At 43.7% G+C, this 27000-nt stretch overlaps 1 protein-coding gene across 7 annotated transcripts in view; it reads left to right on the forward strand.

Moving 5' to 3' along the window:
* LOC146238086 (mechanosensitive cation channel TMEM63B-like) overlaps positions 1 to 8637 on the forward strand; it is a 79706-nt gene extending 71069 nt beyond the window's left edge. For 3 of the 7 annotated variants that reach the window (XM_084685282.1, XM_084685281.1, XM_084685286.1), the window contains 3 exons: positions 2396 to 2532; positions 2647 to 2724; positions 4859 to 8637. In XM_084685282.1, the coding sequence (XP_084541408.1) occupies positions 2396 to 2532; positions 2647 to 2724; positions 4859 to 5041 (398 nt within the window). In that variant the 3' untranslated portion in view covers positions 5042 to 8637. Of the gene's footprint in view, positions 1 to 2395; positions 2533 to 2646; positions 2737 to 4858 lie in introns of those variants that run through there. The other 4 variants (XM_084685283.1, XM_084685284.1, XM_084685285.1 and 1 more) reach the window with 4 other exon arrangements.
* The last annotated feature ends 18363 nt before the right edge of the window (positions 8638 to 27000 follow it).

Genomic DNA, 27000 nt, shown 5'->3' on the forward strand with positions numbered 1-27000 from the left:
TGGCTTTTGTTGCCATAGTCTTTGTAAAATATGTGCTATGGGGCATACAACTCCATTTAGGACTAAGCTACTTTTCATCTTCGATGATTAACTTTGTGTCGTCAATCTTCACAAATTTCTCCTGCTTGATTGGGGGCTATATGCCAGATTGTCTATCTCGCTCACACACAGGACAAATATGTTGGTTTGACAATCAACAATCAGGATTTTTTATTTTAAAATGTTTACGTTTTTATCGGGGTAAACACATGGTTGGCCGGTCAGCGTAGTGAAGTTGGGTGTTAAGTGATAGCCCACAACTAACGTAGTAAAATCTTTATAACATGTTTGTTTATCCAAATATCATATATGGTGAATTAAATCTTTGTTTTCAACAAGGTCGCCCAGCCTGTCCATGTAGGCTATGTTGTCCATGACAGCAAGGATGGATGTAAGGCTACATAATCGAATACAAAGCGTGGAAAACGATTAGCCAATGGTGTGTCAAATACCGCCTACCTATTTTGATTGACACATCTCATTAACATATTGAGAAGAAGAAATACAGGAATGAATGAATGAATGAATAAATGAATGAATTAATAAATGAATGAACACATGAATTAATAAATGAATGAATACATGAATGAATAAATAAATGAATAAATAAATGAATACACAAATAAATACATAAATACATGTAAATTATAAGGTAATATTGATTGACAATTGTGCATTAATTAGTACATGTATTCATTTATTTATGTCTAAATGCATGGATGTGGACATTTATTTATTCATTCATTCATTTTTAAATATGGCAGGTTTGGTCCTCCATACCGTGCAACACAACATTTAAATGAATCCAACTTGGGACAATAGTGGGGGACATTCTAATACAATAACGGTCTAGGGTGACCTGTGATTCTCCTTGCTAAATGACACGTAACACAAACTAGTGAAGAAATAAACATGGATTAAATCAGGACAGACACAGAATCTCTGTTCATCCATATATTGATCAACGTTATTTTGGCATACGTTTGCAATAAAGAAAACCACAATATGAAAAACAATAAACCACCCTGGGTTTTTTTTCTTTAGTATTAGGTTAGAGTTCGCTTGTTAGCAAGTTTGCTAAGGTGGCGCACTTAATTAACGTTGGATCTCGTAAAAGATGTATGAATTTTTGACTGTGCAAAGTACAGTCAATACACGGTCTCGCCAACTCCCGTTCACAGAAAGATGCCACCGAAAAAATATAGGTCACTGATGCTCCAACACCAGGCAGCCACGCCGTTAACCTAGCCAACCTACAACTAGTGATGTGTCTTTCGTGAACGATTCATTCATTTTGAATGAATCCTTACAAGGACTCGTGATTAACGAGTCCTCTCAAAGAGTGATTCGTTCATTTGCTCATGGCCGTGCATCGGGACAGAAATTATTTGTTCATTTACCGACTCGGTCTTCGGGTACGAGTCTTTGGATCCTTTTTCACGTGACCTGCATAGGCTCTGTACTGGTAGCTAGAGGAACGATTCGTTCATTTCCCGACTCGGTCTTTCTACGAGTACATCTTAAACATCAAGTTAGTGCTGGTCGTGTATTGCATGCCTCTCTATCTATCTAAGTAAAATGACAGTCAGTGCTTGTGCAAGAAGGTGGAAAGTAAGGAAGATACCCATTCCAAAACATGTAAGGGCGTAATAGTTTGTGAAAGACTCAGAGAAACACAAATATCCAACGAGGCAAAATCCTGGACAATTTTGGAATCCCTGCCCGACGCATTTTTTTTAGGTCTCGAAATGAGGACATGCCCGGGTAAAAGAGGACATCTGGTCACCCTAGTTTTATTCTTTAAAGAGGGAAATTCGCAACTTTCTATCGCAACTTTCACTTTCTCCCGCAACAAACACAAACCACCGCAAAAAACTTTGCAACTTTCATCGCAAGTTTTGGAAAAGCTCCCGCGAAATCAGGAATTTTAGCCCGCAACTATCACAAAAAAGGCCTGTGAAATCCTGGGGGGACTGTTCAATGTATGAATATGCTTATTATTGGCATTACTTAAACTACAATATAATAATTTATAGTGTAGTTTAAATAAAATTCCCTACAACTACCTTATGCTACCCCATTGCCACCCCAGGTGAAAATGTGTAGATCCACCCCTGCTTGGCACTAACTTGAAATACAGTTAGAACTGTGAACTTATGCTCTAAGACCCTCTGTTCCCCCATAACATAAAATGTACGCGTCATTTCAGAGAGTAATATAAAAAATAATTAAGCAACACAAAATGTGAATAAATAGGTTTCCACACAGTTTAACAGTATGCAAAGCTAGTTTGTATTTTGTGTGAGGATAACTTGATTTCTCATAGTAAACTATTTTTGTAATGTTTTGGCAATAGGTTTTGTCACGCCAACATCTATGTTCACCCTGGTAGTTCTCATCATCACCATAGTGGTGTGCCTGTCACACGTCTGCTTCGGACATTTCAAGTACCTCAGCGCTCACAACTACAAGGTACGGGTCACCGTGCTCAAGGTACGGCCAACTGTTTTTCGTTCCTTCATTTCAGGTAGTGGAAGTAGCCTCTGTTGGACAGTGAAGACAATCCACTAATCTACTCATTTCCTTTCCGCTTTTTGTTCCTGTCAGATTGACACCAAGGAGACAGATGTTGATGGGGTTGAAAATGGACGCCCGCAACGCTCTTCTCCCACAAATAAGTCTCAGGTAAGATGGTAATTACTCACGTTGGTATGTGTTGTACTCAAAGGTTTGGAGATGGTAAAGAACTGATCAAATATCAGTCATATATTTTCTAATCTGATGCAGGTACCTAGATTCCGCATGGGTTTTATTATTGGTTGTGCTCATGCCTTCGGTGAGCACAACCATTGTTCTCTCACATATATATCATTATTGGGTGTGCTTTGCCTTCAGCAAGGACACAACCTTTTTTCTCTCTCATATATATTATTATTTATTTTCCCACCCCTAAGGATTAGTCAATATTAGGACTACATAGACAATGTAGGTGTCAAAAGGTTTGTCTTGGTAGCGATTGAGTTGCTTGTATTTTTATTTACTTTCTGTTGCACGGTTTTAGTTGAAATTACGTTTTTGTTGCAAAAAGTGAAGCTAACGGTGGCTAACTTGCTAGCCACAGTCACTGACGTTACTAATATCACTAACGACATGTCGTGAAAACGCGTGATTACCTGTAGCAGAACATTCATTTAGCAGCTCCTTAACTTCTGGGAGAGAGCTAAGCTAACTATAGGCTTGCTTTACTGCAAGGCAGCTGCAGAAACGCTACAAGCAAAGTTTAAAATCTATTTAGTCATTTTACTTTGTGATATGAAACACAATCGTGAAGTGTAATGTACAAGATAAACTGATATTATTGATATTATGATATTTTTATTATGGAAGGACATCTACTTTCGGAAACGGTAGCCTACTATTTCACTGAAGCATTAGCATCATGACATTAGCTTGTGTTGCCAGGGCAACATATACTACAGCGGTCTGTTTTCAATCGTTAAAATAAATATTCCTCACAAATACATTTTTGTTGTGGATTTATTATGACATTAGATCATCAATTTGATGTGGCTGTAACTAACAAACGGTTGCGAAAATCAAAGCTCCAGGGGATAACTTTTGTGAGGTTTGGTCTGAAGATCATCTGTGGCAATTTTGAAGATGATTCGACAAGAATTGTAGGAGGAGTAGCGAAAAAACGCGTTTCCTTTACATTCAAAATGGCGGAGAATCTATAGAACTGGGTATGATGTCATAAAGTGTGTTGAACTCGTCTTGATCCAGGGAATCCAACGATACCTAATTTTTGACAATGGGGCATATGGTTCAAAAGTAACATGTGTAAACACACCTTCAACTTTGACCCATTGGTGGCGCTAGATGGTTGGAATGGGAGACATGAAACTTGGTGAAATTGATGAGGGGACTGGTCCCAAAGAGTGTGCCAAATTTCACAACTTCTGACAATGTGGTTCTAGGGGCTGCCATAGACTCCCATGGCAGAAGAAGAAGTGATGAGAGAGAGAAGTTGTGTGTTTTTTTGTGTCAAATGTCAACAACAACAAACGATTTTGAAAATTGAAAATCCATCCGACTTCTTTGTGAAGCGTGGTCTGAAGATCATCTATGCCAAATTTAGTAAACATTGGGCAAAATTTGGGGCGTATAAAAGGTTTTTACACTTTTTCATGAACAAATAAAACGTAATTAAAAAATTGACGCTGTTAATTTGGGTTTGCGTTAACGCCGTTAATAACGCGTTAAACTGACAGCACTAATAAAATTGCATATATTTTGGGATATATAAACACATACTATATATTCATGTTGAATAAGTTGCAATATATGGAAAACGGCAAGCATTGCTGTATTCTGCAATATATTGCAATATATTACATGAATATATATTATAGTTTATAATATATTACATGTCATCTTCAATGCACCCGTATTCACTCATAGAGGAACCTGGATTGTTTTGCTTTTCCCTCCATTGTACTAAACTCGTACCGAACAGTGATGTTTGAACTGCGGTATGAACCAAACTGTGGCTTCAGTGTACCGTTCCACCCCTAGTTAGAAGGTGTGAATGTCATTTAGCATTACAGTCCCTTTGGTGCAAATGAGCGACCAGCGACGAGTGACCAGTGACAAAGGGGTTTGTTCATTCAGGTCTCTGCAAATACAGCCCTACTCACTATGAGTTTACATTGTTGTGTGCCCCTCAGGTAAATGTGCTTTACAGTTGTAATACTATACTTTGTGAGAGACGGTATTCTTTATAAGGCGAATAAAGTGAATGTTCTTTTTTCTTTTTCAGCAGCAGATGTACATTGCACAAGTCCTTCAAGACCCAAACTCTGATGAGGCTGGGGCAGGCAGTGGGGAGGAAGACAGAGGGTCTTCGCAGGATGAGGAAATGATAAATGCAGGGAATAGCCTCAATGAGGCAGATTTCCAATCAGGGGAGGACAGCCTAATTGCCAATGAAGTGCACAACTAACACCACCAGCGGAGAAGGAGAAAAGAGAGAGGATGGAGGTGGCATTGAGGGAGATTTCCAGAGAGGGTCCACAACCACCAATGTCAAATCACAAAGATGAGGCTCGTCATCAGTTACCGTTGAAACCTTGGAAGTCTGATGGAATGAAATATGGCTTTTTTCACTTTTCTTCACCAGCACTGTTATCGTGACATACATTGATAAATAAATTGTACATGTATTATATCTAAAATGCTTTATTTTGAAAGAAGCAGTTCTTCTTTTATGCCCTTTTCCCTCTGTCACCCTAGATTCAATTTCGATTGAGCATTTGCCAGGATTCATAGGGAAAAAAAAATATGTAATCATGCTTAAAATATAGAGTAAACTAATTATTAGAACCCTAAACCCCAATCTGACATTTATTTGAATACAAACATTTCCCATTCTCATCATTACTTGATGATTTAATGACTTGACAAAATCAATTTCTATCCCTCCCATTTTTGAAGCTCATGTTCATAGACAAATGTCCTGACATTTATAGTAGATTGATCATTAAGAAATTATGGATTTACAATGTTCACAGTGATACCATCCTATGATATGGCTATTAATGATCTTTAGGTGACATTAGACAAATGCGAGACAGGGGCTCTGGACAGAGCCAGTTCTTGACAGTTCAGACACCAGCTCCTGATACTCTCCATATCATTTAGCTTTGATGGGGTTGCTCCTCACTGACTCAGTGAATTTTTTGAATGCAGAAGACACTTTCTTTAGTTTTTTTTTTTCTTTATTTCACCTCTACTACCTTAAAAAATGAACATGTATCCCAGAAATTGGGTCATTTTGGGGTAATTTTGTGTTTGTGCTGTATAGTAAGAAACAGTACATGCTGATATCGGAGGTAGGTCATTCAGCAATAGTTCTGTAGTTCATCTTCTGTTGTGGGTCATGAAAAAAGCTGTGCTTTTTCACCCATTGGTTTACCTTTCCCCTTGTTGTGAGGTCCATTTAAGGTGTTTCTATGTGTTTTGTCTTCTCTGTGTGCACTAAAAGTAGATCAATACATAATAATTTACAGATGAAGGATGGAAATGATCAGTTAACTAAAAGTAACATTCTAAAATGTTAATGATTGTCTGTCAAGAGTCTCCAACATTTCCTTTTACATTGTTGGGAAGAAAATAAAATACTGCATATTTAGACCAAAAAAATAATACAACATACTACGAAAAAAATATATAAAATCTGGATGAGACAGTAGTGTTATGCTTGTAAAGCTTAAATCATTATTAGCATTTGGTTTTGATAATCATTGTCATTGTAGTTACAAAGCAACTAGAACATCGATGTATTCCCTTCTAGTAAACCTCTTTATGTTTGACAAAGTCTTTGTCAGCTGGTGCCTGGAGTTCAAAAGGAAACTAGAAAGAAGGCAGGGGCGCGGGGAGACACCAATAAACTGGTCTTGCCTATAGTTGTACTTTCTACCCTTAAAACCCTCCAATCAGAGGTACACTGAGGTCAAGCTTTATGCATCTCTGGAGGAACCCGAGTCCCTATGAACAATCTGGTTTCCTACGTTCGGGGAAAAATTCATGAAGAGGTTAGATATCCATGTAAATGTAGCCTTAGAGTTTTACTTCTTAAGGCTTGTTCTGATTGAGGATATTTGTTGTGAAATGCAGCACCAATGAATAGTTATGCTTCCAATTCCTTTGTGTTCTGTGAGGATTTAGTGTATAGTGCATTTAGATGCACATGTCTATGTGAATTACCACTGCGTTGCATCTCTGAGATGCTGGTGAAGTGCAATCTGCTGGGTGTCGTTTCAAGGAGAGAATGCAGCATTGTGGGCAAGCTGGGACATCTACCATTATAGATAGAACTATGGTACCTGGTTTCATTTGACGCTATGGCCCCTGCCCTGAGTTTCTTCTGTTTGACGGTTAAACGCAGGTTATGAGGTTGCATACCTGAATACCTCATCTTCTAATCAGTGACATCTGGGCTTCCTCTGTAAAATTTGCCTATGAACCTATTTCAGTTCAACACAAATAAAAGTATTGGAGCCCCTGGAAATGGCAGAAAGTGAATTGGACAGCCCACATGTTGGTAACCTTACAAATGTATCAATCCTATGCCTTTGATAGGTGTAATAATGCCATATCCCATTCTAGCAAGTTTCTAAAAGTACTAGTCAGTGGGACTAGAGGTTGATTCGAGAGAATTGTACATCTGGCTCAAAGAATGTGCACTGAAAGTGAAGGTCCACTAGTGTTCACTGTATAATTGTGTTTTTTATTAATTGTAATGCTTATGTTTTGGAATAGAGACGTGTCGTCTCAGAACCATGCATTGTAATTATTTAAGGATGTTAAAACAGTTTTAATCAGGAACGTTGCAATAGCTACAAAGTTCTACATTTAGCAAAGACTAAATCTACTATTTATGTGCAGTGTGACTTGTTGTAATGTTGTATAGTCTCAGGTGTTTTTTTTCCAAACGAAATGTTTACATCAACTTTTTGTTATATTACTCTTACTCTTGAACTGGAGCATTTTCATATTTGACACAAAGCTAGAATGAACTATGAAAGCTGTAGCCATCAAGAACATTGTAAAGATGTGGTTGAACAGGAGAATATACAATCATCTCGATTATAAATCTTCTCATCTGACTTAAGAAATGTGTTTCTCGGTTGAGAAATCGTAACATTTACCAATGCAATGTTTGTTTTCTCTCTCTGAATACCATGGCTACATGCATGAGACACTGTAGCATCAATGTGTCAACTATGTTTTTTTTTTTCTTCCTTTTTTTTTTGTAACTTGCATTTCCCTTTCAAAAGAGGGTCCAAAACCCCCTGTCAAGATTGTATGTACACTCACTCCAACAATTACGTAAATGTTTCAGTTACCTTTCCAAGAACTCTGGGTACAGAGGCTTGCAAACATAGGCCCTCTCTCTCTCCCTCAAGGGAAAATAAGATAGTCATACTCTGCGGTGGAAAGGTTGTGAGCTATTTTTGTAAATTGTAAAAGGAACTGTGTTGAGATACACTTAACCTGTTCACAGTTTGAAGTATTTGATACCGAAAATGTATTAAAGAGATGTTACTATCTGTGACAATGCTGTTGTAACATAAAGTTGGATTTTTAATACATTAGCCACCAACAGTATTTATTTTCTTTGTTTGAGAAACAAAACATTGTAGCATTGTATTTAAATTATGAAAAGATGAATGTGATCTAAAAGAAACTGTGAACTGCTTGGCTGAAATAACTGGGCTTGAATTGCTCTGAGATGATGTGAGTTAGCAACATTTTTTGTAAATAGCTATCAAATGCATTTAGTTATGTTATAGAGTGCACATGTACAGTTTCTATAATTCATGACTATTGGGAGAGCTTATTAATAGTATAGCATTTGATCACACTTTTTTATGATGGTGTTTAACACTGAGACAACTTACAGTAGGAAATCCTTGTAGGTAAATTTAATGCTGTGGATTTGTTAGGCTGTGAATACAACTTATTTGGATTTCTGTCCAAAGGTTGTATGTGACATTTTTTTCAGTTCCTCGATCAATAAAACTGGTATTCATCCTTGATGTTGTTTCCTTCTTGGCTTAATTTCATTTAGTGCATTTCCACTACTGGGGTGTTTCCCACATTTGGTGGGTTTGTACTTCCTTAAATATCCTGTACAAGTCCCATGAATATCACTCTTCAGTATATCATATCAGTTAGTTTCTAAATGTACATTTCAAACAGATCATTGTTTACTTCTACTTGACTAAGCCTGCAATATAACTGATTTTCTGACTGCTACTGATAAAGTAGTTGGCTGCTTTGCTAAATCCCTACTGTTGGAACGGAATTTATATGCACTACTATGCAGTGCCTTTGATGCAGTCGGTGATGTTGGTTAGACAAACACAAATTCCTGGAACTATAGATTGATATTGCACACTGCCCGTGATAAAGTGGGTGACACACACACAGATTCCTGGAATTACAGATAGTGCAGTTCCCACGATGCAGCTGGTGATGATAGTTATTCTCATTGGATTTGGTACATTTCAACTTTACATTTCTCAAATAACAAATGACTTGAATTAAATAATTGAAAAAGTACTTGTTCAACCTCCACATCATCTACTTATGCATATCATAAAAGCAATTTCTCATTCTTTTAAACAAATTGCCAATACTCTGATACGTTCATGCAAATGACTATGTAGCCAACAATTGTCTGCTTTTTCCAATTTCTTATGTCATGTTGATCAAAATGTATTATATATGTTCTCTCGCCAGAAGGTCCTGTCACGCCCGCGGGACTGAAATGCAGAGGGGGGGGCCTCCCTCTGTTAGGACGCACTCAATTCGAACAAATATTTTTTTAGACTGCTACACATATTATACATATGATATAGTTGGAAAGCTACGATTCTTGTGCTTCCATTGAAATAAACCAATTCAAGATCTAGAGCCGATCCCAATACTCCCCCTTCCCCCTAGCGGCTTCACTTCTGGGCCCGTTGATGATTTTTAGTTGTTGACATTTGTCTCTCAAAGTAGGCTTCACACGTTCCGCATTCTGACACCTCAGCCTCTGCATGGGTTGTACCATGTGGGGGAGTTCTCCCCTCCCAAATAGAGTTGGTTGGGTCCATAGCCCGTTTTTTCCAAGAAGTTTTCTCAGATAGGCTACGGATAGCTGGGCCGGGGGGCCCTACCGTAACGGATGGGAGCAGGGCCGGAGTGATGGCATCACTAGACAAGGTTTTATGATAAACGTCTATGTTTATTTTACATAAAGCTCAATTAAACTATTTTGTGCTCAAATAATGGCAAACATTTTTTTTTTAAAGTCTGGCTCTGTGCCTGATTAACACTCAGATCGTTAGCAGTCTCAAAAAATGTATCAATATAAAAAATAATGCGATCCCTTTTCTGTAATCATGATACCCCCAGAAAAGTTCACTGGAGAGGGGGGGGGGACCAAATACCAAATCTCAAAAGTTGGCAGCCCTGTAGGCCTACTTATCATTTTGATAGTAGGTTAATATAGCTAATATACATTTACATTTATTCATTTAACAGTCGCTTTTATCCAAAGCGACTTCCAAGAGAGAGCTTTACAAAGCGCATAGGTCATTGATAATAACAACAAGATAGCCCCAAAGCATTGCAGGTAGCCAAAACAAGAAGCACACATTGTGAACAACCAAAAAAATAAGTGCCAAAGGGAAGAACCATAAGAGCATGTAGTTAAGCAAGTTACAATTAAACAACATGAATCTCTAAGTGCAAGTGTACCTGTAGGAAAAGCAGCAACAGTAAAAATAAAGATAAGGTTAACTAAAATAGAATATTTTGCAGCGAATACAACTGTTTAAATCAGTTGCCACTAACCAACAAGTGCAACAAGTCTCTAAACAAGAGTCATTGTGATCCTTGAGGAAACTAGCATTGGGTTCAGCTAACCAATCCTAAGTACCGTTGTACTCCTGGAACAAGTGCGTCTTGAGCCTTCTCTTGAAGGTGGAGACAGTCTGTGTCTCTGATGGAGGTGGGGAGTTGATTCCACCACTGGGGGGCCAGGCAGGAGAAGAGCTTGTGTTGGGACCGGGCGGTCTTGAGCAGTGGGACCACCAGGCAGTTGTCTGAAGAAGACCGTAGGTGGCGGGTGGGGGTTTAAGGCTGCAGGAGAGACTTGATGTAGTCGGGTGCAGTCCCGTTCACTGCTCGGAAGGTCAGTACCAGGGTCTTGAATCTGACGCGGGCCGTGATGGGTAGCCAGTGGAGGGAGATGAGGAGCGGGGTAACGTGGGAGCGTCTGGGTAGATTGTAGACCAGGCGTGCCGCTGCGTTCTGAATCCTCTGAAGAGGGCGGGTTGCGCATGCTGGGAGACTGGCGAGCAGCGAGTTGCAGTAGTCCAACTTGGAGAAGACAAGTGCTTGGACAAGCAGCTGGGTGGAGTGCTCAGACAGGTATCTCCTGATCTTCCAGATGTTGTAGAGGGTGAATCTACACGACCGGGAGACTGCAGCAATGTGGGCCGTGAGGGAGAGCTCGTCACCCATGGTAAGGATGAGGGGGTCACCGTTGCAGATCCCAGGGTGATTGAGAGGTCGTGGGAGATGGAGGGTTTGGCCGGGATGATGAGAAGTTCTGTTTTGGCAAGGTTCAGCTGGAGGTGGTGCTCGGTCATCCAGGCGGAGATGTCTGCGAGGCAGGCCTCAATCCTAGCTGAGATCCCCGGATCGGTCGGAGGAACGACAGGTACAGCTGCCTGTCGTCAGCGTAGCAGTGGTAGGAGACGCCATGGGAGGTGATGATTGGTCTGTGTACAAAGAGAAATATAGACACTTAAAGTATGTGTTGCCTTCATTAAAATGCTTATATAAGGCTTTAAATTTGTTGTGGCTCCAGACAGAATTGTTTTTTTGGTCCGATATGGCTCTTTCAACATTTTGGGTTGCTGACCAATGCCCTAGCCCTTACCCCTAGCCCTCGAAACTGAGGGGTAAGGGCCACATATCCCTAAGAAATGGGACGCCACTTGGTTACGTCATCTAGCATGTATCGATATCTCCAAAGCAAGTAGTGTTATGCACTGATATCAAACGAAATTCGCTGCTAATGGAGTTAACTTAAAATTGTAGACATGCTAGTCAGAGAAATGCGGAACTGTTGTGCAAATCAGCACTGTAACATTAGCGTACCAAACTAGCAATTTTTTGAAACGTTTCAATCAAGAAAATGGTTGCAAATATATATGTACAGGACTATGTGTATCACAAAACAAGACTGTCTTAATTTTTTATCAATGAATTAAGACGAAAATATTACATTTATTGGACTCTCTGGATGATCTGGCCGCCATTGTTGCCGGGTTGCGCAGTATTCACATAGCCCTAGGTTTCAATTAAGCTCCCGATCTTACATGGTTTTAAGGGGTGTATACCCCTTCGTTTTAGCCCTACCCCTAGCTCAAAAATAGTATTGGGACACCACTAGCTCTCACGGGAACGTGCAAAACTAAGGGGAAGGGGGATTATTGGGATTCTTTTTATTCAACTTTTATTTAACCAGGCAGAATAATTTAAGAAAAAAAATTGTTTTCCAAAGATGGCCCGGCCCAAGTCGCAACAGCAAGTACAGTCAACATCTTTGTCCGGTGACTGTTTCTTCAACAATGCCAGAGAAAAAAAGTTTACTTACCTACCTCGGAATGTTCCAGGTATGCACACAACCCATCAAAACGTCATCTGCTTACATTCCCAAAAGTCCAAAGTATCTAACCATGTCGAGTAGTTGTCCAAACAATGAATCATATCCACACATAGCCACGATCTTGTTGCTTCATTCTTCCATTGCAAATCATTTTTATTTCAGTCTCTCACGCATTATCACTCATAGGAGGAGATGTGGGTCGAGTATATAGGGATAGTCTTTACAATGGCCACTACGACCCTTTCGATTGACATCTTGTTTGACCCAATTGGAGCTTCCATTCCCTGTTGACAACCCTCTCAAGTCAACTAGGTCTGTCCTGCCCCCCGCCCCCCCCCCCCCCCCCCCCCCCCCCAGCATGTAGCTAAAGTTCTAGGAAAGTTGAGGCTACTTGGTCAAAATGTCTTAATCTGCTAGAAAAGTTCCCCTTCGTTCTTTTGGTGAGCAGTCTCACGATCCCAATTTACCCTGCGTCATGGAGTCGATCAGCTAAATAGTTATTTAAGAATTGCATGTAGGCTACAGTAGGCCTACATAATGTCATATTAAGTAATGTATTTGAACTCAAGCTTGTGTGATGCGTCGCTGTATTGTTGCAGCGGTTTAGGTTTAAGATTATATTACAGTAAATTAAATAGTCTGGTTCAGTACATAAGTGAAGTGAACACCATTGCTACCATACCTAGCTATAGCTTAGCTTCGTTTTGCTCCTAGATTCAGACCTAGTCCCGGTAAACTGTAGAGCTAGCTAATTACTAGACTGCTGCCTGGCATTTTACAAAATCATTTATTGATTAAATGAATAATGAGGTTTGATCATGTATATAGGGTGACCAGATTTGAGTTTGTGAAAAAGAAGACACTTCGTCGACAGGGGGGGGGGGGGGGGGGGGGGTACTGGTCGTGCATTGCATGCCGCGCTATCTGATTAAAATGACAATTCTCTCTACAGTCAGTGCTCGTGCAAGAAAGTGGAACGTAAGGGAGATACCCTTTCCAAAACTTGTAAGGGCATAATAGATTGTGAAAGACCCAGAGAAACACAAATATCTGGTGAGGCAAAATCCCAGACAATTTTTGAATCCCTGCCAAGCGTATTTTTTAGGTCTCGAAAAGAGGACATGTCTGGGTAAAAGAGGACGTCTGGTCACCCTAGGTCAGGGGTCGGCAAGTAACTTGGGCCAGTATTTTTCTAGATGGTGGGCCAGAGTCTGGGTTACTGCCTATTTAGATGTTGCGATAGGTGCCCTTGCAATACATGCACTCACAACAACTAGGTCTACATGGAGAATGGGTAGATATACTATAAATAACTAATGATAATAAACCATGTGAATGAGCCCATTGGTGGTCTGTTTGAATAATTTCATTATTTTAACAAACTATCAACATGGTTGTCACTGTCATCCCAACATGGTGGGTTGTCATCGTTGGTGCACATAAATACTGTCTCATCCAGTGTGAATAGGATTACTAGTATGAATGGGCGGATCGATCCTAAAGTATCAATATTTTCAATAATGGCATTGTATCAAAAGGATCGATTCTCAATTTGAAATATCGATCCTACCTGGGATTTCTTTTAAACAAGTGATTTTAGAATATTTTTATAATAGTAGTGGCCTGTATAGTATAGAAATGTACTTAACCCTTGTGATATCTTCGGGTCATTCTGACCCATCAGTCATGGTGATCCACCGGTGACCCACCCAACTTTACCGCATACAAAAACAAACTGAAGTATTTTCTTTTAACCGTTGGGCTGTGTCAGACCCCCCACATTGCGAAGGTTAAAAGAAAATTATTTTTATTTGCTTTTGTATTGGGTGAAATTGGGTATACACAACGATAGTTCGTTATAAACCTTTGGGTCATGTGACCCGAAGGCAGTACAAGGGTTAAATAAGAAAGTCAATGGGAACTATTGTTTCTTCTGCTGTGTCTGTACTTATCATGAGTTCAGCAGCGGCAGCGTGCCGCAGTCTCTCACTCTCACTCAGCGCAGATTCGAGTGCATTGCTGCGGTCATGACTGAATGAAAAAGAAACATGAGTTATAACAGTCAACAACGATGAAGCTTCATGTGACATTTGTCAAAAAACAATATGCCATTGTGGCAATATCACAAACATGACAAAGCATCTAAAAGCTAAATACCCTAAAGAGCATGACAAAGTACAGTTGACGCGAGCAGAGGAGGCAACACAGACACGTAACGTCTATTGCAGTTTATTTAATATTAATAACAATGGCTTTCAGAATGCATTATAAAATTACTCAAACAAAAATATTTTATACAAGTATCGGTATCGATATCGACGATACTGGTCTTGAAAGTACTTGGTATTGGATCGAAAAGAAAATTATTGGTATCGCCAATCCATAATTACAAGGACTTAGTCAAGGTTTTGATGTGAGGTGAAATCAGAACTTCACATAAATGCAAGCGAGAATTTTTTTTGCATTAATTTCAGTGCAAAATAGTTTTTTAAGCTTTATGTAGCCTAGCCTAATATAAACATTACGTTGGACTCATATTCTTATATTTTCCGGAAATTACAACCCAAATGTTTACCTGAAAGATTCAGGGCTTTTGTGAAAACATATTTTTCCCACCCTTGCAGGAACCTAGATTTATGAAGTGACAGATCTTTCTTTTTTACCTGGCTTTTTCAGTTCCTCCTGGGATCTTTTTCCCTTCCATTTATTCTTTTCGCATTAGCTTAATCTAGCTAAATCCCTCCACAACAATAAATGATGGTTTAGGGTTGTCTCCATAGCAACAACTTGGTACACATACTTATGTTTGAGAAAGAGAGCATGCGCAACAACTGAAAACTGCACTTTTTAATGCACGGTCTGATCATGCACTTAGATTTGGGCCAAATCCCAATAATCCCCCTTACCCCTTCCCCTTAGTATTGCGCGTTCCCGTGAGATCTAGTGGTGTCCCAATACTCTTTTTGAGCTAGGTAGGGCTAAGACGAAGGGGTATACACCACTTAAAACCATGTAAGATCAAGAGCTAACTTGAAACCTAGAGCTATATGAATACTGCGCGACCCGGCAACAATGGCGGCCAGATCATCCAGAGTCTGATAAATGTAATATTTTCGGCTCAATTCATTGATAAAAAAATTGAGACAGTCTTGTTTTGTGATATCCATAGTCCTGTCGACTATGTACGTTTCAAAAATCACTAGTTTGGTACGCTAATGTTACAGTGCTGATTTGCACAACACTCCCGCATTTCTCTGACTAGCATGTTTACAATTTTAAGTAAACTCCATAAGCAGCGAATTTAGTTTGATATCAGTGCATAACACTACTTGCTTTGGAGATATCGATACGTGCTAGATGACGTACCCGTAACCAAGTGGCGTCCCATTTCTTAGGGATATTTACATTTAGTCATTTAGCAGACGCTCTTATCCAGAGCGACTTACAGTTAGTACAGGGACATTCCCCCGAGGCAAGTAGGGTGAAGTGCCTTGCCCTCATTTGTGTCATTTGTCACGGCCGGGAATCAAACTGGCAACTTTCTGATTGGTAGCCCGATTCCCTAACCGCTCAGCCATCTGACCCCCCATGTAGCCCTTACCCCTCAGTTTCGAGGGCCAAGGGCTAGGGGTAAACTAAGGGCTAGGGGTAAGGGGGAGTATTGGGATTGGCTATAAAACCTAATGTTGCCTATTAGCGTACTTCTCAGCCACACAGTAACTTAACAAACTTAAGACATATCCTTTTATTCTGTGTGTGAAAAAACAAAGACAAAGCAGGCGATCTTCTGGACCAATTTACAAGCGGGCGGAGCGGCCCACCGTGAATCCCCCCTATTCTCCCGATGGCCACTCCGGACCTGAAAACTATTAATTAACAAGCAATATTTTGTGGGGTGCTATCGGGGTGCTTTGGTGTTTCTTCGGGGTGCTGAAGCACCTGCTAATATGCTAATAACCTGCCATGACTGTGGCTTTCTCCTCAGGCAATCTGTCAGCCGTGAGGTGTAGTGATCATATGTCTATGGTAGCGATTATAGACATAATAAAGAGTACACGCCACATTGGCTGCTGGGCGTGGGAAATGTGGCCGCCATCTTGGACAGAGCAAATTCCTAGTTGCTTAGCATCAGAATAAACAAGATGCCAGCACTGTGCAGCATATTCCTGCTCAAATCGGCGGACAATCGCAAGCAGGACTCGGGGGATTGCTTTTCACAAGTAAAATTTTATGTCACCATACTATTGGTTTTATTTTGTGAAAAGAATAACTATTTCCTGTATAGCTACATGTACGACCTTTGCAGCAAAGCAAAACGCATGAAAATCAGTTCGGTATTCAGTTAGGTATGATTAATTAAATGCGCTGACAGCATTGCCCCAGCCAAACAGATTACACTGAGTGGAGCGGTTGCCCGTTCCAAGATGGCGGCCCCACGGCTTGTCAGCGCCAGTAGGCAGTAGTGGTCGATGCGGTGTCTACTCTTTATTATGTTGACATAGCGAAAAAATACTTCTGAAAAGTCAATGACACCATACCCAGTTTCCGGTTTAAAAATAAAAGTCGGGGAAAAAAACGACGAAAAAAAAATATTCAAAATATTCAACTCTTCAAAACGACTTGGACAATTTAGACGAATGGTCAGACAGAAACCACATGCTACTGAACCCTAAAAAGTGCAAAGTTCTACAAGTCTGCTTCCTGAAAAGACCTCCACCTTCCCCAGTTCTTACACTGGGTGGCCAAGTTCTCACCGTGGTGAAACAAGCCAGACTACTTGGTCTCCAGATTCAGTCCGACCTTGGGTGGGACGCACAAGTGGACTGCATGGTGACAAAGGGGAGCAGACGTCTCTTTCTTCTGTGCAGACTGCGATGTGCTGGTCTCCCGACAGACGACCTCTCTGCCATCTACTGTGGCTATGTTCGCCACTTCTTGAATATGCAGCTCCTGTCTGGAACGCCGCCCTCAACAACAGCCAAATCAACAGACTTGAACGGGTTCAGAAGCGGGCCTGCAGGATCATGCTAGGTCGACAATACACTACATATCTGGACGCCTTATGGACATTAAACCTACTAACTCTCTCTAACCGCAGACACGACCTCTGCTTGAACTTTGGAAACAAAGTAAGGAAATCGCCACGCTTCTGTTCCTGGCTGCCTCTGGCCCGGGGAGAGCAGCACGGCAGACAGCTGAGGAACTCAGCAGTACTCTCTAGCCAGGGGAACTAAACGCTACACCACAAGTGCGATACCTGCACTGGCTAAACTCCTTGTCGGACTTTATAATTAAGCTGGTAGTAGGGACTGACAATAATATTGTTTTTAACTGTGTCAAATATTATATTGTTAATCGTAGAATTCTCCCGATGTCGACAATATTCAATGTGGTTTTAACATAATATTTATATTGTATTGTATATGGAGAAGATTGTAAATTTTGGGGCAATTCAGTTTTTACTGCAAGGCCGAAGTGTTCTTTGTATGCTTTTAGATTTTTTCAATAAATCAACTACTACTACTGCCTCCAATAGTCTGGATGAGCTCACGGAGGCTGTGACATCATACATCAGCTTATGTGAGGACTGCTGTATACCAACACGCACCAGGGTGAGCTACAACAACAACAAACCCTGGTTTACAGCTAAACTCAAAAGGCTGAGGCTGGACAAAGAGGCCGCGTTTAGGAGTGGGGACAGGGACAGTTTCAAGGAGTCGAAGAACAGGTTTAGCAAGACGGGGAGAGAAGCTAAACGACCGTACTCAGAGAGACTGAAGCGCCAGTTCTCTGCTAATGACTCTGCTTCTGTCTGGAGAGGGCTCAGGTAGATGACCAACTTCAAGCCCAGAGCCCCCCACTCCACTAATGACTCTCGTCTGGCCAACGACCTGAACAAGTTCTACTGTCGTTTTGAAAGCCAATTGGACTGCCCTGAACTATCCCCCCCCCCCCCCCCCCCGCTCCCCACCAACTTAGTGACGACCCTCTCCATTCAGGAGAGAGAAGTGAACAAACTGTTCAAGAGACAGAACCCATGCAAAGCAGCTGGGCCGGACGCTGTCTCCCTTGCCACCCTCAAGAACTGTGCTGACCAGCTGTCTCCGGTGTTCACCTACATCTTTAACACCTCCCTGGAGACATGCCATGTGCCAGCCTGTCTCAAGTCCTCCACCATCATCCCTGTGCCCAAAAAGTCCAGGCCAACTGGACATAATGACTACAGACCCATCGCCCTGACCTCTGTGGTAACGAAGTATTTCGAGCGCCTGGTGCTGGCACACCTTAAATCCATCACAGACCCTCTACTGGACCCCCTGCAGTTTGCCTACAGAGCTAACAACACAGTTAACATGGCCATCCACTTCACCCTAAAGCACCTGGACTCCCCAGCATCCTACGCCAGGATCCTGTTTGTGGACTTCAGCTCTGCCTTCAACATCATCATCCCTGCCCTGCTCCAGGACAAGCTCATCAAGAAAGCACAACAGAGGATGTATTTCCTTCAGCAGCTGAAGAAATTCAACCTGCCAAAGACAATGGGCCTCATTTTCTGAAGTTTCTTCTGAACATTTTCTTAGGGGCTTCAGAAAAACAACGTAAGAAAAAGACATCTACCAAATTCATGAACGCTTGAAAATGTGTTCCTAGTTCCTAGAAGTTTTATGAGCTGTGCTCCCTGGGAAGAGTTTTCTTAAGTTAAAGGCGTGTCCTCGTGCTCCTGAATTTGCATACGTACGTGCCCCAACAGCTCCTTATAAGGGCACGCAACAGCAGTGACGTGTGCAGTCAGAATCGACACAATTAGGAAAGCAACAGGATCGCAAGTTATGTCCAAGCGAAAAGCAATCGGTGCACAGGTGCATCGGTGCAACATCATACCAGTAAGATGAGCAGTGGAATTGTTCTCCACTGAATCTAACAGTGTGCACACTAAGCAAGGTTAATTATTATAGTTATTTAAATCCGAGGATGTCTGTTATGGCAAGCCATTTAATAATTTAACCAATGAATTCTTGATAGCAAAAATACAAGTCTAAGCTTTTTTTGTAAGTATGACAAGCTGTTTTATCATTTAACCAATGAATTCTTGATATCAAAAATTTGAATTCTTGATATCAAAAATACAAGTCTAAGCTTTTTTAGTAAGTATGACAAGCTGTTTTATCGTTTAACCAATTAATTGTTGACATCAAGAATTCGAATTGTTGATATCCAGAATTCGAATTGTTGATATCCAGAATTGAATTCTTGATATCCAAAATTCGAATTATTGATATCCAAAATGCTTGAATTCTTGATATCCAAAATCAAATTCTTGATATCCAAAATGCAATTCATGATATCAAGAATTCGAATTTTGGATAGCAAGTTTTGTTTCAGGACTAGGTTTTACAATCCCTGGTTGATTTGCACTCCTGAGATGTGAAGTGGGTTGAAGCAGACATTCGAGGTGTTTCTGGTTAAGAGTCATGGTGCTGTCTGTGGGACAAAATGGTTGAAAAGCCTCATTGGAGTCATCAGGTGGGCACCCTCCTTCCCCGGTGTTTCGAGGATAGGCCCACAACACCTCCAGAGGGCTCATCGGCAACACCTGGCGTCCCAGATGTGCCCCCCTCTGCCAGATGTAACCCTTCTGCTCCACAGATGCTATTTTGGGGTCCAGGTGGCATCTTTCCTCTTCACCCACAGCCACCGGCTTGCCCATTCAGCAGCGCTTGAGAGGGCTTTGATGGCTTTGATGGCTTGGCGTTGGGCTTGGCCTCGAATTCCCAAATCCCTAAGTAGCCTGGTCGTTGTCTTACCCACAAAGCCTCTGCAGCCGACTTCCACTGGGCAAACTTTGGCTTTCCAGCCACGTTGCTCAGCATCAGCTGCCAGCTCAGCGTACTTAAGGCTCTTTCGTTCGTAGGCCTCCTCTACAGCGTCCTCCCAGGGCACAGTCAGCTCTATGATGTACACCTTCTTAGTTGAGGAGGACCAGAGCACAAGGTCTGGTCTGAGGTTCGTAGTGAAGTAAAGTAGAGCCTAGTAGAGGCTAGAAGAGGCTAGAAGTAGAGGAAGTAAAGTAGAGCCTTTGACTCAGATCCACCACGAGCCTCCAGTCTTGCGCTCCTCCCAGCTGACCGAGATCTGATGTTGTACTGGCCTTGGTCTTGGTTGGCTTTGCACCTTCACAGACGAAACCTCTTGCAGATGTAGGATGGGATGATGGGGGTAGGGCATTGATGGTCGTTCGTCTGGTCTCCAGCAAAGCTGCAAGGCACTTCAGCCCTTGGTTGTGCCGCCAGGTGTAACGGCCTTGAGTCAGGCCTGTCTTGCAGCCAACCAGGATGTGTTTAAGGTTTGCTGAAGACGGGCAGAGTGGGCACGTTGGGTCTTCTCCGTACCATTGTTGAAGGTTACTGGGAGATGGCAAGACATCATACGTTGCTCGTAAGATGAAGCTGGTGTGACATGCTTCCATACTCCACAGTTCCTTCCAAGAGAACTTCCTTCTCTCAACTCCCTCCCACCTCATCCACTGTCCCTGTTTCGATTGGGAGACAGCCTTTGCGCACCTTGTTGCCTGCTCTTGCCGGCGCACCTCCTCAACGACCAGACCTCTGCGCTGAGATGGAGCTTCCTTGTGCCAAGATGGTCCGCTCTCTCCGAGGCCAAAACCTCCTCTCCCCTGTTGTACAAGGCCAATGATGTCACGGTGCCTTAGGTCTGCCTTTGCCTGCTGTGTAGCTGCGCTTGGAGTCCATTTCCTTCCGGTCGCCAGAGTAGGAGCTGTTTGGGCTACACATGGGTCACGGGATTCCGTTAGTGTCATTTCCAGCCTTACTTTGGAGCACTTGAATTCCTCTGTAAGACTGGACACAGGCAGCTTCAGAATGCCTCTTCCATACAACCCTATGTTGCTGAAGCACCTAGGAAGACCCAGCCACTTTTTGGCAAACAAGCTGATCAACCTCTCCAATAATTCATTGGAATTCATTGGCAAGAATTCATTGGCCCCTCCTTGAGTCACCACCTTACCACGGTGGAGGGGTTTGCGTGTCCTAGTGATCCTGGAAGCTATGTTGTCGGGGGCTTTATGCCCCTGGTAGGGTCACCCAAGGCAAACAGGTTCCAGGTGAAAGACCAGACAAAGCGTGGCTCAAAACATTAATGGTTCTCAGTTGCCCCTGCCCGGAAGCGGGTCACCGGGGCCCCCCCCCTGGAGCCAGGCCGGGGGTGGGGCTCGATGGCGAGCGCCTGGTGGTCGGGCCTTTTCCCATGGGGCCCGGTCGGGCAAAGCCCGAAAAGACAACGTGGGACCCTCTTCCAGTGGGCTCACCATCCGCAGGAGGGGTCATGGGGGTCGGGTGCAGTGTGAGACGGGCGGCGGCCAAAGGCGGGAGCCTTGGCGGTCCGATCCTCAGCTGCAGAAGCTAGCTTTAGGGACGTGAAATGTCACCTCGCTGGCGGGAAAGGAGCCTGAGCTGGTGCGCGAGGTAGAGAATTTCCGGCTAGATATAGTCGGCCTCGCCTTGACGCACAGCATAGGCTCCGGAACCAGTCTCCTTGAGAGGGGCTGGACTCTCTTCCACTCTGGAGTTGCCCTTGGTGAGAGGCGTCGAGCTGGGGTGGGAATACTTGTTTCCCCTCGGTTCGGCGCCTGTACATTGGGGTTTACCCCGGTGGACGAGAGGGTAGCCTCCCTCCGCCTCCGGGTGGGGGGACGGGTCCTCACTGTCGTTTGTGCTTATGCACCAAGCGGCAGCTCAGAGTACCCACCCTTTTTGGAGTCTCTGGGGGGGGTGCTGGAAAGCGCTCCTCCCGGGGATTCCCTCGTCCTCCCGGGGGACTTCAATGCTCATGTGGGCAATGACAGTGAGACCTGGAGGGGCGTGATTGGGAGGAACGGCCCCCCCGATCTGAACCCGAGTGGTGTTTTTTTGTTGGACTTCTGTGCTAGACACGGCTTGTCCATAACGAACACCATGTTCAAGCATAAGAGTGTCCATATGTGCACCTGGCACCAGGACACCCGAGGTCTCAGTTCGATGATCGACTTTGTAGTTGTGTCGTCGGACTTGGGGCCGCATGTCTTGGACACTCGGGTGAAGAGAAGGGCGGAGCTGTCAACTGATCACCACCTGGTGGTGAGTTGGCTTCGATGGTGGGGGAGGACGCCGGTCAGGCCTGGCAGGCCCAAACGTGACGTGAGGGTCTGCTGGGAACGGCTGGCGGAACCCTCTGTCAGAAGGAGCTTCAACTCCCACCTCCGGGAGAGCTTCGATCATGTCTCGGGGGGAGCCGGGGACATTGAGTCCGAATGGGCTATGTTCCGGGCCTCCATTGTTGAAGCAGCTGACTGGAGCTGCGGCTGCAAGGCGGTCGGTGCATGTCGCGGCGGTAACCCTCGGACACGTTGGTGGACTCCGGAGGTGAGGGATGCCGTCAAGCTGAAGAAGGAGGCCTATCGGACTTTATTGGCTGGTAGGACTCCTGAGGCAGCTGATGTGTACCGGCAGGCGAAGCGGTACGTGGCTTTGGCGGTTGCGGAGGCAAAAACCCGGGTAGGGAGGAGTTCGGCGAGGCCATGGAGAATGACTTCCGAACGGCTTCAAAAAGGTTCTGGACCACCATCCGGCGGCTCAGGAGGGGGAAGCAGTGCTCTGTCAACACTGTATATGGTGCGGATGGTGCGCTACTGACCTCGACAAGGGACTTCCTGGATCGGTGGAAGGAATACTTCGAAGACCTCCTTAATTCCACCAACACGCTTTCCGACGTGGAGGCAGAGTCTGGGGACATCGGGGGGGGGCCCTTCTATCTCTGGGGTCGCCGAGGTGGTTAAAAAGCTCCGCGGTGGCAGGGCCCCTGGGGTGGATGAAGTCCGCCTGGAGTTCCTTAAGGCTCTGGATGTTGTTGGGCTGTCTTGGTTGACACGACTCTGCAACATCACGTGGACATCGGGGACAGTGCCTCTGGACTGGCAGACCAGGGTGGTGGTTCCCCTCTTTAAAAAGGGGGACCCCGGAGGGTATGCTCCAACTTTAGGGGGATCACACTCCTCAGCCTCCATGGAAAGTCTATTCAGGGGTCCTGGAGAGGAGGGTCCGTCGGCTTGTCGAACCTCGGATTCAGGAGGAGCAATGTGGTTTTCGTCCTGGCCGTGGAACAGTGGACCAGCTCTATACCCAGTCCTGGAGGGTACATGGGAGTTTGCCCAACCAGTCTACACATGTTTTGTGGATTTGGAAAAGGCGTTCGACCGTGTCCCTCGGGGGCTCATGTGGGGGGTGCTCCAAGAGTACGGGGTACCGGATTCCCTGATCGGGGCTGTCCGGTCCCTGTACGACCGGTGCCAGATTTTGGTCTGCATTGCCGGTAGTAAGTCAAACTTGTTTCCGGTGAGGGTTGGACTCCGCCAGGGCTGCCCTATGTCACCGATTCTGTTCATTACCTATATGGACAGAATTTCTAGGCGCAGCCAGGGTGTTGAGGGGGTCCGGTTTGGTGACCTCAGGATCGGGTCGCTGCTTTTTGCAGATGATGTGGTCCTGTTGGCTTCATCGGGCCGCGACCTTCAGCTCTCACTGGAGCGGTTCGCAACCGAATGTGAAGCGGCTGGGATGCGAATCAGCACCTCCAAATCTGAGGCCATGGTAATCGACCGGAAAAGGGTGGAGTGCCATCTCCGGGTCGGAGAGGAGATCCTGAACCAAGCGGAGGAGTTCAAGTATCTCGGGGTCTTGTTGGCGAGTGAGGGAAGAATGGAGCGCGAGGTCGACAGGCGGATCGGTGCGGCGTCCGCAGTGATGCGGACTCTGCATCGGTCCGTCGTGGGGAAGAAGGAGCTAAGTCGAAAGGCGAAGCTCTCTATTTACCAGTCGATCTACGTTCCTACCCTCACCTATAAGCCTCACCTAAAAGAACGAGATTGCGAATACAAGCGGCCGAAATGAGTTTTCTCCACAGGGTGTCCGGGCTCTCCCTTAGAGATAGGGTGAGAAGCTCAGTCATCCGGGAGGGGCTCAGAGTAGAACCGCGAGGAAGTCTGGGCCTCCCTGCTTAGGTCGCTGCCCCCGCGACCCGATCCCCGGACAAGCGGCAGATGATGGATGGATGGATGGATGGATGGAGAATTAATTGGTTAAATGATAAAATGGCTTGCCGTAGTCTAGAGTTGATGTGAAGGCAATCCCCAACGATTTCTTATAACTTCATTAACATTTCAAACACAGAGTTTTCTTAAATGTAATTCCTTTAATCCTTGTGGTTTTTGAAGGAATCACATTTGAGACAACTCTGGACGATTTACGACAAAATTCCAGAACAAATCCCAGATGAGAACATTCTCATGAATGGCAAATGTTTTCCTAAATCAAATTCAGAAGAAATTCCTTCTTAAATTCTTCTTAGCTGCGTTCGAGAATGAGGCCCAATGATGGTGCACTTCTACTCAGCCATCATTGAGACCATCCTCACCTCCTCCATCACCGTCTGGTACGCTGCTGCCACTGCCAAGGACAAGAGCAGGCTGCAGCGTATCATCCACACTGCTGAGAAGGTGATTGGCTGCAATCTGCCTACCCTCGAGGACCTGCACAACTTGAGGACCCTGAGGCGAGCGCCGACCCTCCCACCCTGGACACTCCTTGTTTCAGTCACTCCCCTCCAGCAGGAGGCTGCGGTCCATCAGGACCAATCCCTCATGCCACCAAAACAGTTTCTTCCCTTCTGCTGTTGGCCTCTTCAACAAGGTCAAGGGTCCACACGGTCTATAATGACTTCCTGCTTTAAACACACTGCATTTTGCACTGCATTACAAAATTGTATCTTGTACATTTGTATTTTTTGTAATATTTGTATTTTTCTTATTTTTATATTGTAAATTACGGCAACTCATATTATATTTTATTTTATTGTACACTTTATTTAATTATAATTCCACTTAGTACTGTTAGTTTATGTACCATTAGTATAGATAGTCCACATATTAAAAGTTTAGGTTCCTATATGTTAATTGTATGCACCTTCCTGCCACAGCAAATTCCTTGTCTGTGCTAACTTTCACAGCGAATAAATCCCATTCTGATTCTGGGGATATCTCCCCCAGTTCCTGCTATACTGTGGCACCAGGCAGGGGACCCTCTCTTGCTTTTTGTGTGTGCCTGAACTGCTAGCAGCAAGTATACGACAACATCCTGAAATATCACCTGCCTTCATCGAAGGGCAAAAGCACCAGTTGTCATTATATGCAGATGATGTTTTGCTCTACGTGTCTAAATCACAGGAATCCTTCTCTCGGTTATGGAGCGGATTGACCACTTTTGTACCTTGTTAGGGTTTCAAATCAATTGGGATCAAAGCAAATTAATGCTAGTGTACTAAAACCAGAATATCTCCACACTGAACTCTGTACCCATTCAGATTGCCAAGGACAGGTTCTTATCTACATTTACATTTAGTCATTTAGCAGACACTTTTATCCAAAGCGACTTACAAGAGAGTGACTGTCAAAAGAAACCTGAAATGCTGAGGCAAATTGGAAACAATTTTTTTAAAATTTTAGGCAGAACATTGACTGGAAAACTCTCTCACTGTCACTGGTCAGGAGTAAACAAGTGGTGTTACGTGCCTTTCAGGACTGGGCCATCTCCAGCACATAATTCTACTGCTCCATTTTCAAAAATTTGAGTTTTTCGAGTAACGCACAGACACAAACACTATTGGACATAATGGAGGCAGTCACTTTATGAACAGCAATTATTCAACATGTGTGTGGAAAGAAACAACTCTAAGTTGTAGGAACTAGGTCTCGTGACTTGAGCAGGTCCTCTAGAACAGCGGTCCCCAACCTTTTTTGCGCCACGGACCGGTTTAATGTTGCAATATTTTCACGGACCGGCCTTTAAGGCGTGGCGCATAAATACATAAAATAAAATGATACGACCGGCATACAAACGGTGGCATTTTCTAAATACTCCAAAGGCTTGTCTTCTAATGCAGGGTGCTTGGTCTCCAAGTGGCGAAGCAGTTTTGAAGGCTTCATTGCCTCATTGGAGAGCCGCTCGCTGCATATAATGCAGAGCGGGCTTGGTGCACGGGAATCACCTGTTGTGATGAAGCCATATTTTAAGTAGGACTCCTGATAGTGTCTGTTAAATGCAGCTTTCTTTTTCTTGGAAGTCGTAGGCTCTTCTTCCGTCTCCTCACTGGGCCTTTTCCCCTTCCCAAAGAAACTTTCTAAAGACGTTTGTTTTTTACTCATTTTGTTAGCAAGTTGTAGGTTTCATTTGAGCGGCAACGTACCGAGTAACCGAGACAAGCTACAAAAGTACGTGATAGACGGATGTAACAACCAGAGGGAATCCGGTCATTTTTCAAAATAAAACATTTTTCTTTTTTTTATAAAACTGAAATAATGTAATTATTTATTCTTTCTCTGCGGACCGGTACCAAATGACCCACGGACCGGTACCGGTCCGCGGCCCGGGGGTTGGGGACCGCTGCTCTAGAATACCCTGGCCTTGGGAAATCTGAAAGAATACACCCATTGGCTACTATATATGACTGAATTGACCAAATTGTCATTCCAAACGTATGCTTTCATTCCGTTTAATGATCAGGGTATTCTATCGATGAATTAGAACACCCTGGATGGAAGATATTTTCCCCAGAGACTCAATAGAAAAATATCTGATTGGTTGCATTTTTCCCGACACAAAATCATTCAAATGCGCGGTGCA

This window comes from Hypomesus nipponensis, chromosome 21, assembly GCF_054491055.1.
Source record: "Hypomesus nipponensis isolate SF chromosome 21, ASM5449105v1, whole genome shotgun sequence".
In the NCBI taxonomy this organism is placed as follows: domain Eukaryota; kingdom Metazoa; phylum Chordata; class Actinopteri; order Osmeriformes; family Osmeridae; genus Hypomesus; species Hypomesus nipponensis.